This window comes from Balaenoptera acutorostrata, chromosome 1 (genome assembly GCF_949987535.1).
Source record: "Balaenoptera acutorostrata chromosome 1, mBalAcu1.1, whole genome shotgun sequence".
NCBI classification, from domain to species: Eukaryota; Metazoa; Chordata; class Mammalia; order Artiodactyla; family Balaenopteridae; genus Balaenoptera; species Balaenoptera acutorostrata.
In genome coordinates this window covers 21,012,862-21,025,351 of record NC_080064.1, presented here as the reverse complement: position 1 = coordinate 21,025,351, position 12,490 = coordinate 21,012,862, and the positions used below count along the sequence as shown (strand labels likewise).

Genomic DNA, 12,490 nt, shown 5'->3' with positions numbered 1-12,490 from the left:
GGAGACCTACAGCCCCTTCATTCTGTTACTAGGCAACCAGGGGCAGCTCCTTTGTGGGAAGAGATTCTCCAGACATGGGGCTGAGATAAGCCAAGGGGCCCAGTCCACACCACTTGGCCTCCTTTTGGTGGTCCAAGGTTGCCATAGTACCAAAAAAAGGAGGGGGTGGGAGACTACTTCCGTCAGCCTGCCCTACCCCGGGTAGCTCAGCTCCCTTATCTTAGGAGGCTGAGTCAAGGCAAACATCAGGACCAGCTCTGGGTCTATCTCAAAGGTCGAGCTCATGGTCTGGTGCCCAGGCAGACCCAGGCCAGGAGGGTGTGGCCACTAACAGGCAGTGGAGCTGAGCAATACAGCAGGGCGTTCACGCTGCTGGTGCTGAAGTCACTGTGTGGCAGGCAGTTGCTACCTCATTTGTCCTTCATGTCACTCCTGAGAAGTAGGTTACTATTATTCCCAACTTACAGCTGAGGAAACTTTTGAGAAGCTTCTGGTCAAATGGTGATGGTGGAACCAGGACTCGAACTCAGGTTGGCTCTACTGCCAGAACCCACACTTTGTCCTGCCTGGCGGCTTCCAAAGCCCCTCCACAGCCAGCAGCTCTGTGACCTCACAGCTCCTCGAGAATTGGAGGAGCTCAACGTGGAGATGAGAAAGCCCAGGCCCAGAGGAAACAAACGACCCACCTAAGGTCACACAACTGTCACCCAGACCTGGCACTTGTGTCAACACACAAAACCAGTAACAGGAGCTGAGGGGCTGAAGGGAGGAACCCAGGGGAAGCAGAGAGAGCAGAGAAGAGGGAGCCAGCCTGGGGCTGGGAGGTGGGATCCCTGAGAAATGGCCTGTGTGCCACATGCCAGGCACTGGGCCCTGGTTAGATTTGAGGCCACCAGGTTCCCTCCAGCACCAGGTGCCCAGATGATTCCAGGCCCACGTCAGGCCCAGCAGACCTGAGCCTCTCTCAGCACCCCTTCACCCTCTCAATACAGTCGGCCAAGCTGCCATGAGTAAATAAGCTGAGGAAGTGTCCTGGTCTGGGTGATGGGTAACCAGAGTTCTAGCCTGGATTCTGACCCTGTCTGGGCCACAGTCCCCTCACCTGAGAAATAGGAAGGTTGGAGCAAGTAATCCTGACACACAGGGTTGCCTCGAGGATTAGGTGGGACCAGAGAAGGAAGGCTGAGCTGGGCCAAAGGGCTTCACACCCGGGGGGGACGAGGGCAGGCCTCCCTCCTCTTCCACTCCATGCAAACGGTCCCCCCACCCCTGACAGTCCCTAGCTCTGGTGCTAACCCTGGTCCTTACCATGGACGGCTGAAGTCCAGCTTCTTCCCCTGAGGCTTGTCCATTCTGGAAAAGAGAAAGGAGATGAGGGAACACTGTCAAAACTTACTAGAGTGGCACAAAGCAAAGATAGACCCCATGGGGCACCCCCGCCCTTGGCTGCTCCCAGTAGCTAGGGGGCCATGGAGGTGAGGGCGGGAGTTCTGGCTGTGTCCTCTCTACCTCCACTCTCACAGGGAGGGCACAGGCATCAAGGCTCCTGCAACAGTCTCTCACAACTCAGACAGACCATTTCCCGGCATCTCTCCCTCAGGCTCTCTGCCTGGCAAATACCTCATCTTTGAAGGCTCAGCTCAAATGTCACCTTCTCCCAGTGAGAAGGAAAGGACTCCCAGCTCTGCCACAGACAAATTGTGCATGCCAATTAACCAACTCAAGAGGCCTCAGTTTCCTGATCTGTAGCAGGAGGGTATTTACATCACCTCCCAGGGTTGATGCAAGGGCTGAAGGAAACAAAGTCTGGAAGAGTGTCCAGCCCAGTGATGGTGGCTACCCTGGCCCTGCCTGCTCTGGGACCCCTCCCTGTCCTTGCAGAATCACTGCTGCTCCACTACGGTCCTGCGATCCTTCATTTTACCACTTATCACAACACAGGGACTATTTACACACGGGCCTGCCCCTCCTAAAAGACGGGGAGCCCTGGGAGGGCAGAGATTAGGGCTTGGTGCTAACAGCTTTTCTCTTCAGAGCCCCTGCCACATGCCCGGCACTGGGCTCAGTGCCTCACACCTGTGGCACCATTAAACCCTCCTGACCTGGGAGGCAGGCCCTGGTCCCACTTGGCAAAGGAAGAAACTGAGGCGCAGACGGGCCTAGTGATGGCGCATAAGGTTACACCGCTGGTAAGTGGGGATTCAAAACTCGGTCTCTGACACCAGGAAGTGCTCAAAAGAGGACTGAGGAAAAGCAGCCCACTGCCCAGCTAGGGGAACTACCTGCAGAGAGGCAGGCACTGGAGCCCGCCCCTGGGCAGTCCTCCAGCCCCCAGACCTCACCCTCAGGTGGGTGCTACTCACCCTGGGGTACACCATCCCTTTCCTGTGTGATATGAGGTGAGTAACCTACCCCATCTGGGCCTTGGGAAGCGGAAAGAAGCTGTCCCCACCCCTCCTGCACAGCGAGAGTGTGGAGAGGCCAGGAAGATCCAGGACTTTGGAGCCAGGGGCCGGGTCCACAGGGCAGCTGCGGCTTTGCTCGGCAGCAGCAGGCACAGCTGTGCTCTGCCCGTTACATAATCTCCCTGCCCCTGGAGCAGCCCTCGCCTTGTCGCTCCCAGGACATCCTGCCCCCTGAGCCCCTTTAATGCCCCTAATCCTCCCCAGGGGCCAGTGTTCTACAGGCCCCACCACGCACGCATACACATACCTGTCATCTCTCAGAAGCCTGGGGAGAAGGACCAGGTCGACCAGGGCTGGGGGGAGGGGGAGGCACGATGCATTTGTAGATGGAGTTCCACTTCACCCAGCATTCTAGACTCTTGACATAATTCCCCCAGATGGTAACAAAGGCCTATACACCAGCCTCCCCCATTCCAAATTCTCACCCTTCCTAAAACTCAACTGTAATCGTTACACTTGAGTCATCGACTCCCCTGATCACTCACTCACTCCTTATTGAGAACCTTCTACGTACCAGGCCCCAAACCCTTCCATGGCTTCCCACTGCCTGCAGGATAAAGTCCCAGCTCCTTGGCATGGCATTCAAAGCCGTCATCACCAACTGCCCAACACATGTGATTAATGTGGGTTCTGGAACCTGACCTTGTGGGTTCAAATTCTGGCTTCTACCACCTGCATGACCCTGAGGTTACTTCATTTCTCAAGGCTTCAGTTTCCTCATCTGTGAAATGGGGATAAAAGTAATGTACCTCATTGGGTAGCTGTAAGAAGCAAGCAAAATAGTGTCTGTAAAATACATATACCTGGCATGTAACTGGCCCACAAACAATCCCCATTATTACTATCAGGCCCTATTATGGAGCTAAACTGAACAACCTGAGACCCTGAACAGACCAGGTTGTTTCACATCCCCACGCATTTGCACGGTGGCTCCTCCTACCAAGAAAACCTTTCCTGCCTGGTCACTTTGGCAAACCCCTGGTCTTCTTTCAGGACTCAGTTCTAATGTCATCTCCTCTGTCTACACAGTCTCAAGTCCTTTCCTCCCTCCTCTGGGCCTCACAGCACCGAGCAAACTGCAGATTAACTCAGGGAGGAGCCATGACTTGTCCAGCATCATCTCCTTGGCACCCAGATCAGGGTCCAGCATGTAGCCTGTCAAATGAAAGCTCAACCCAGCAAAGAGAGCAAGGAGGCCAGAGCAAGTTTTGTGTTTTTTTTTGCCACGCCATGCGACATGCAGTATCTTAGTTCCCCGACCAGGGATCAAACCCATGCCCCCGGCAGTGGAAGTGTAGAGTCCTAACCACTAGACCGCCAGGGAATTCCCCAGAGAAAGTTCTATTACTCCCATTTTTCAGACGAGGTTCAGAGAGTTGAGGGACTTACCTGTGGTCCCTAAGACATGGGGCCATGACCCAGAGTCATGTGGCTGCAAGCCTGAATCCCTGATGAGGGAGGGGAGGGGGTGGTGGGTGCACCCAGAGGTGTGCGCTTACAGAGCAGTATCTTGGAGGATTCAGGGGGCTCCACAGGCCCTATGTGGCTGCCTCCAGTCCAGGGGTCTCTGGCTTGGATGCCATCCTCATGGAACCCCATGCCTGTAAGAGCTGTTGCACAAGGTCTCTAGAGGGGAATGGGGAGCCCTGGAGAAAGGACTGGAAGTGCAAAGAGGACCACAGGTGAGCTTCCCCCCATTAGAGCCAGGGTCCTGGGAAGCCAGGGCTCATTTGCCCCTCTGGCCTGACTGCTGCACAGATGGTGGAAAGAACACAGGTCTGCAGCCACAAAGACACAGCCACTAATGCTAGCTCTGCCAGCCTCTCACTCTGACCTTGTGTCTGTCACATTACTTCTCTGAGCCTCGGTTTCCTCATCTGTACTGTGAGGGCAGGCCCATCTTGTTCACAGTTGTACCCTGCTGCTTGGATTAGCACTTGTCACATAAGTGCTCAATAAATATTTGCTGAATGAATGAATGAATGAACGAAAGAGGACAATGATAGTGACCTTGCAGAATACTGAATGAAAGACCTTGTCTAAAAAGTCTGGTACAGGAAAGGCCTTTTGGCCTCTTGGAGGATGGAGACCCCCTCTCCTCCCTCTTCCTCAGAGAGCACTACTCATGGGGACAGCTGCAGAGGACCTCCAGACCACTGTGCCCCCTCCCCAGAGGTCAGAGTTGGGTTTCACCAAGCATCCTTTCTTCCCACCCAACCAGATCTGTCTCGGGAAGAGGGGCCAGGGCAGCGTCTGGAGAGGCCGGGCAGCAGATGGACAAAGACAGCACGTGCCCCACAGGCAGGAAGCAGCCCCAGGAGTTGGGTTCAGGGCCCAGCACTGGCAGCCCTGCACGCTGCTGGAAGCTGGGGGCCAGGTGCCAGGGCCGGCTGGTACCACCAGCCCTCAGCAAAGGCTGGACAGGAGAGTCTGCCAACATCCGGAGCCTCTCTTGGAGTACCTTCCACCTGGGCCAGTTTGATCCCAGCTCTTCCCTGTCCTTAAGCCTCCCCCAACTAGGCTGGAGACAACAAGAGATCTGGGTTCCAATTCCGACTCTGACATTAATGCACAGGCCAGTTCTCCTCTCTGAGTTCAGCTGTTCCATATGAAAATGGGGGTAATAATCCCTACCTTGAGAAGTTGTTTTGAGAGTTGTTTTATTTTAATAAGGTAACAGCGGTGAAGTGGGGTGGGTGGCACATAATGAAGCTCTGTACACAGCGAGGCTGGGCCTGGGGTCAAGGTTACTGCTTTCAGCAAGGCCAGGGAAGGCCCAGGCAGAATCGTCAACCACACTTCTAATGGGTTTACTCCACCTGGGCCACACCCCAGACAAGGCCCTGCCTCCCAGCAGCCCATTTTCAGCAGCGTCATGGGGAGGGCAGGGCAGTCCAGATCCCAGGCCTCTGCCAAATGCCCCCGCCAGCCCCTCTGCCTGCCTCCTTCCTGGCCAGGAGCCAGCGGCAGCGCCTGTACCTGCAGGTCAGGCTGCTGTATCACTTACATGTCACCTGGGCTAAGAACAGCGAGGCCCTGTTCTCCGGTGCAAACAACCCAACCCGTGCCCTGGCTGCCCCATGGCTCCTGTTACCCAAACAATAACACCCAGTCGCCTGGCACCTCCACGGAGTGGGGAGGAGGAAAATGGGCAGTGGTACTCGGGACTCTGTACCCTCTCAGGCCCAGAAAGCAGGGGCCAGAACCCAGCCCTGGCCATTGGAGAAACAGAGGCCCAGAGAGGCTAAAGACTGACTGAGGGTCACACAGTGTTTCCAAGGTGAAGCTCCTAAAGAAATCACAGCCCCCCTAATCCTAGGAAATAAGCCAGTCTCTTCCTCTCAGAGTTCAGCTGCAGCAGTACTAAAACTGAGTTGAGTTTCCTGTTTAAACCTGGCCCCTGCCCCAGGATTCCCCAAAGAGAAACAGGAAGTAGTGCCCTGGACTGGGAATTGAGCTCCTGGGTGTCTTTCTTCCCTACTAGTATAACCCATGGTAAGTCCTCAGATTAAATCTCTCCCTGGCCCCTCCCAGTCCGCCTTCCTCTAGGGAGGCCTAGGTCTCAAGGGTATGCCAAGGCAAAGGAATCCACCTCTGAGCACCTCCCCGACCCTCTGTGCCCCAGTCCTTGGGGGGTGGGCTGCGGTGGATAGGGGCTGCAGAGGGCAGTGTTCCTCACCTCAGAGGGTGAGTCAGCGAGAGAACTTCTGAACTGAGCAGGGCCCGTAAAAACCCCATGGCAGGGATCCCAGAGCAATTTACTCCAAATTGCGCCTTCAGGTTGGCTACCTAATCCTGCCCTGCGCCCACCCTCCAATAGCCAGTGTCAGCCATGACCATCCCTTTAAAGGGGCAGCACAGCCTGGGTTCTGGGGACCAGGGATCCTCACTCTGATCTCAACCTGTGGCCCTGAGAGGCAGGGCACTTGGTGGTTGCCCCAGTTAAGAGAGGGCAGAGGAGGGGATCTAAGCAGGGGCTCCGAGCCCAAGCCAGAAGAAAATCACCTTGGCTCCCAGGCTCACTGAGGTTTCCATACCCTCCCTGCATATCCCCACATCCCCTCTGGAAAGGCAGTATCACCTACCTCCTTCCCAGAATGAGGCTGAGGGAAAAGTTTTTTTTCTCTATCTGCTGGCAGATGGGCTTGACCTTGACCCTGGGAGTCAAAGGGCACAGGAAGAGCTGGCCTTCTGCAAGCTTAGGGCCTAGCACCATAGAATCCTCAGAGGGCAGGAGGTGCTTCTGGGAGAGGCTAGGCAGGCAGAGGTCAAACTCTCCAGGGGTCCAGTCCTTCCTATGGGAGGGTGCAGGAACCAACGTCCTCCTCATCTCCAGGAATAATTTTCACAACGTCTAAGGGCTTTTCTCCATTCCCTTCTCCCCAGCCTGGAGCAGGTGACACAGGTGTCCTCTGACCCTAGGCTGGGGCAAAGAAAACCAAGAGTTTCAGCCCCAGACGGGCGGTGTCACCCCAAATTCCACAACTGCTAGGGTCAAGAGGGACAATCCTTCTAGGGTCAGAAGCCGAGAAGCGGGAGCTCTTGGGGTAGGGCGCTGGGAGACATCAAGGAGAAGGGGGGGGCTCCCATGATCCTTGTCTCTTGTAGAATCCGAGACATCTGACACCCCAGCCCTGGCCGTCTGCCCTAACGAAGGAAACTCCGACAGCTCCCGGTACAGGTCCTAGGTGTGTGGGGTGAGGCGGGGGTCAGATCTCAGCGCACCACGGGATCCCCTCTCCGGGCTAAGGGGTTTCTCGGAGCTGTGGCGGAATTGTCCCTCGCGCACACACACCCGGGGCAGAAGGGGGTGGAGCCGGAGAGGGGGCAAGAGATCGGAGGGCACTCGCGTCCTCGCGGGCGCCCGCAAGGCTACAGAGGCGCCGCGGGCCGCCCCGCCCCTGTGGGGACTCGGGCTCGCCGGCCGCCAGCGCCCGTCCCCCGCCCAGCTCACTCACCTCCGGGTCCAGCGGCACCAGCTCCATGAGCGGCCAGGGCTCCTTGAGCTGGGCGAGCGGCATCGCGCCGCCGCTGGGCGGCCCGCGCTCCACCGGCGGCCCGGGCCGCCTCGCCTCCTGGGTCCCGAGGTCCCCGGCTCCGCGCCCCCGCGCCCCCTCGTCCCCGCGCCCCCTAGCCCCCACGCCCCCGCCGAGACCCTCTCGCTCTGGCTGGGCCGTCCGCGCCGCCGCCGCCGCGGCACTCGCACTTCGGCTCCCTCCGTCACCCGGCGCCGCCGCGCCCATTGGCTACCTGCGCGAAGGGCGGGGCCAACGAAGCCCCGCCCCGGCCCCCGCGGCGCGGCATTCCCAGCGCGGACCCCCCGCCCCCGCCGCGAAGGGAGTGCGGGCCCCGCCTTCACCGCGAGCCCTGGGCCCGCGCTCTGCTCAGCCCAGAAGAGGCCCTCCTGGCTCCTCCCTCCCAAACCTGGTCCCCGGAGGGGACCACGCCAGGGCCACCCATCTCCCCCACTCACCTCGTTTGGAATAGCTCCCCAGATGTTCCTTCTCCCCCCAGCGGGGGCTGTTTCCCCCTGCCACACACACACACACACACACACACACACACACACTGAATGTCCTGGGCCTGACCCAGGCAAAGGCTAGAAAGGAGCCTGGGCCCTACTCCCCCCATTACAAGGCCCTAGGACTCCCCAACCCCGCCCCGGAAGGCGACACTGGGATCTTCTGCGCCCCGGCTCCAGGTAGGGTACAAGTCTTTCGCCACCATCAGGACCCACAGTGCCTCCAAAGTGATGTCTTAATACGCATGTTTTGCTCTTTTCAAGCCGTCTCCCCCGAATCTCTCCCAACTGCAGGCCCAGCTCTGGGCTTATTTGGGCTTGCGCCCCCTCTGCGGAGAGCAGGGACCAGGTTCCCAGGATTGACCGACACTTGGGCTGCGCTTGGAGTGCAGGGAGGCCAGGGAGAGAGATTTACCCCGGAGAGATTCAGCCTCCGTCTAAAGAGGTGTTAGGTGCTCAGGTGTGATGAGATTTATTCACGCGTAGGGAAGTGGAGAGATGGGCTTTCGGGTTTCATGGGTGGGGAAGAATGTCCATTTGCAAAGCTGCTCTAAAGCAGGATTGTTTATCAGAAGCCTTCTTCCAGTCAGGCTTCACCAATATATGATCTCCTTGGATCCTGACCACCACCTAGTTTACCCATCATAAAACAGCCTCAGAAAGATAAGGTGACTTACCCAAGGTTACACAGCAGATGGGGAACAGACTAGGACTTTAAAAAATCAAAGTCAATGAGGATTTCTCCTAAATCCAGATGCTCCTGTTATTCCATCACTTTCCAAGGGTAGCACCTCAGCTGTTAAAGTGAATTTTTGAGTGGAAAAGACTTTGGAACCGAACAAATCTGGATTTGAATCCTAGCTCTGCCACCTCCTTAACATTGGAAAACTCATTTCATGTCTGTAAACCTGTTTCCTTATCTGTAAAAGGGGAATTATTAATACAATTCCAATCTTTCAGGTATATCCTGAGGACTAAATTTAATTCAATAAATATTTATGGCTATATATTACAAGCCAGGCCCTCTTCTTGAGCATGCATTATAAACCAGCCCTGCTCCTTGTTCCTGTGGATATAGCAATGAACAAAAGAAAGTCCCTGTTCTCATGGAGTTTACATTCAGTCTGGTGTGATTAGATAAATTATTAGAGCTAACATTAACATAGCACTTACTATGGACCAGGCACTATTCTAAGCACTTTACCTGTAAACTCATTTAATCCTCACAACAACCTTATGAGGTAGGTGCTGTTATTATCTCCAGTGTATAGATGAGGAAACCAAGGACAGAGAAGTTAAGCATTTCATTTTCTGGGTCCCTCCAAGGTCACACAGCTGGAAAATGGCAGAGCTGAAAGACAACCCTGGTAGTCTAGGCCCAGTGTTCATTCCTTTTTTTTTTTTTTTTTTTGGCTGCATTGGGTCTTCATTGCTGCGCACGGGCTTTCTCTAGTTGTGGCGAGTGGGAGTTACTCTTCGTTGCGATGCGCCGGATTCTCATTGCGGTGGCTTCTCTTGTGGAGCACGGGCTCTAGGTGTGCAGGCTTCAGTACTTGCAGCAGACGGGCTCAGTAGTTGTGGTGCGCAGGCTTCAGTAGTTGTGGTGCACGGGCTCTAGAGCGCAGGTTCAGTAGTTGTGGCGCATGGGCTTAGTTGCTCCGCGGCATGTGGTTGCTCCATGGCATGTGAGATCTCCCCGGGCCAGGGATCGAACCTGTGTCCCCTGCACTGGCAGGTGGATTCTTAACCAGTGCGCCACCAGGGAAGTCCCTAGAGTTCATTCTTCTGTTCACTCACTCTATTACCTCCTTAATGAGGGCTAAACTGGAGGCAACCTGGGCCAAAGTTGGCAGCTGTTATTGACATCAGGTTTAGTATCAGTTGCCTGGAGCCAGTTTCCGACGCCCCAACCCCTGCTGCTTAGACTAAAAATTAGACGAAAAAATGGTTGTTGTTTATCTGAATTCAAATTTAACTGGGTGTCCTGTTGATTTGCTAAATCTAGTCATCCTACTTAGGGCTCAGAACAGATTGCACACAGGTGCCAAATATCTGGCTGCAAGCTGGTTTAAGTTAAACTTGGGAAGAGACATTGAGACCTAGAGAATGAGGGCAAAGGACTGCTGGGTGAGGAAAATGAGGTGGATGGGTGGGAGGGGCATGGGTGAGGGGAAAACTGGAGTGATTCTACCTTCAGTCTGCCCCCTTCCTGGGGCTCCTGGTCTCTTCCTTCCCCTTCTTACAGGAAAGGATTCCATATCAAGTGCATCATCTCAATTTAAGGACCCAGTAGTGACTGTGCTTTCCTATGAATGTTTCACTTCCTGTGTCCTCTCTCCCAAGAGTATTGGGTTATGAGTGGGTTATGCTGGAAAAGGGGGTTGCCCAGAGGACACCTGGGCCCTGCCTGGGAGCTTGGGCAGGTCAGCTTGCCCATCACTGTTGAAGGGATGTTGCAGTCACTCAGCAGAGAGCTATTGAGACCAATCATAGCCTACAATGTGCTGATCCTGCTGCAGCCTCAGCTCACAGTTTTCTCTGTTTCTGTCTAGGCTGTAGCTGCACTGACTTTCCTTCAGTTCTACTGCCCCAGGGCCTTGCTCCTTGTTCTTTTTTTTTTTTAAACAGAAGTGACTCACTTCTGTGGTTTTTCTTTTTCTTTTTTTTAAAATTAATTAATTAATTAATTTATTTTTGGCTGTGTTGGGTCTTCATTTCTGTGCGAGGGCTTTCTCTAGTTGTGGCAAGCGGGGGCCACTCTTCATCGCGGTGTGTGGGCCTCTCACTATCGCGGCCTCTCTTGTTGCGGAGCACAGGCTCCAGACGCGCAGGCTCAGTAGTTGTGGCTCACGGGCCCAGTCGCTCTGCGGCATGTGGGATCTTCCCAGACCAGGGCTCGAACCCGTGTCCCCTGCATTAGCAGGCAGATTCTCAACCACTGCGCCACCAGGGAAGCCCTTGCTCCTTGATCTTGAAACTGTCTTCCGTCTTCCTCAAGCCAGTTTATCTCCACAATCACTTCCTCCAGGACATCTTCCCTTACCTGCCTGTTATATACACTCATGGCAATGGATACTTCTCCTTAGTGCTCCTCAAGGTGTACTTTTACATTTGTTTTTGTGATTACCTGATTAACATCTAGCTCTCCAATTAGACAGGAAGCTGTGAGAGGGCAGTAATCGGGTCTTCTTGGCTCTTCATTGTCTTCCTGGCACCTGACACACTGCCTGGCACATAGTAGATGCTCAAAGAGGCTAAGTGATATGTACAACATCATCTAGCTACAATACAGTAAATCTAGGACTCAGACCCAGGCAATCTATCCTCATGCTCTGAAATGCTACACTCTGAGTCGTGGATAAATGCTAGCTATTATTATTATTCATAATGGGGTGAAAACAGGCTGTTCTGGGCAGTCACTTGAGGTGTTTGTTAAGGGAATGACTCATAAGTGAAAGGGCTCTGCTGGACACAGTGAGGTTCTTATTCTGTACCTTGTGGAAGAGGTTATTCTGGCATGAAGCAGGGGGCTGAGCTGACAGGGTGAGCGCTGGGTTTTAGGTCCTTCTACCGCAGCCTGGGCATGTGCTTGCTATAATGTTCAAGAGCACAGGTTCTGGATGGGCCCTGCCCCACAGGAAGAGAGTCTGTCATTATTCTTTCTTGGCCATTCAGTAGAGGAGGGTCTTGGCACACGTGTTTCCTGGCAGCAGGTGGAACAGCATGAGGGGAACAATCATAATGGTAGTTCCCTTTAACAAGTGATTACAAAATGCCAGAACTTGGGTCAGCATGTAAATAGTAATCATCATCAACTATGACAGCTGATTGAGAGAGAACTATGTGACCTGCCTGGCACTGTGAGTGTTTTAGAGGCAAGAGCTCATCCAGTCACCCCAACAACACCATGAGACAGAAATTATTGTCCCCATTTTCCAGATGAGAAAACTGAGGCTCAGGAGTGATGAGATTGCCCATGGTCCAACAGCTAGTAAGTATTACAGCTAGGTTGGGAACCCAATTCTCTCAGACTCAAAATCCAGTGCTCTTATTCACTTCACTACACTGTCAGCCCAGAAGGGGCTTCACGGGTACTCAGTATGCAGAGGTGGGTAGTGGTGAACAAGTAAGAGGGTGGATTCTCTTGTCTGCCCCATCCAGGTCTGAGGGATGGAGGTGCTTGAAACCCTGCTGTAGCTCCCCCATCAAACAAACTTCAAACAAACTCCAAGGACTTTGCTGAGCCTGCAAAGTCCCACAGGATCTGGCCCCCTACTCCCCCTGCCCCCTCCTCTCCTACCACTCACTCACTCACTGCCCCCCTGCCACCAGGCTTGCTGCCTGCTCACTGACATGCCACATACACTCCCACCTCAGGCTTTGCTCCTGCTGTGCCCTCCACCTGGAACGTTTCTTTCTTCAGCTCTCAAGAGTTTGCTCCCTCACTTCATTCGCACCTCTGCTCAAATGTCACCTCTTCAGAGAGGACTGACCCTATCTAAGA

The 12,490-nt window shown here is 54.5% G+C and overlaps 1 protein-coding gene across 2 annotated transcripts in view; it reads right to left on the bottom strand.

Moving 5' to 3' along the window:
- The window catches only part of RPS6KA1 (ribosomal protein S6 kinase A1), a 37,436-nt gene extending 29,868 nt beyond the window's left edge, over positions 1–7,568 (bottom strand). Inside the window, exons 1-3 of one of the 2 annotated variants that reach the window (XM_057527463.1) lie at positions 7,424–7,552; positions 2,713–2,758; positions 1,309–1,353 (exon numbers count right to left, since the gene is read on the bottom strand). In XM_057527463.1, coding sequence (XP_057383446.1) covers positions 1,309–1,311 — 3 coding nt within the window. In that variant the 5' untranslated portion in view covers positions 1,312–1,353; positions 2,713–2,758; positions 7,424–7,552. Of the gene's footprint in view, positions 1–1,308; positions 1,354–2,712; positions 2,759–7,423 lie in introns of both variants that reach the window. The other variant, XM_057527459.1, reaches the window with a different exon arrangement.
- Between the last annotated feature and the right edge of the window lie 4,922 nt (positions 7,569–12,490).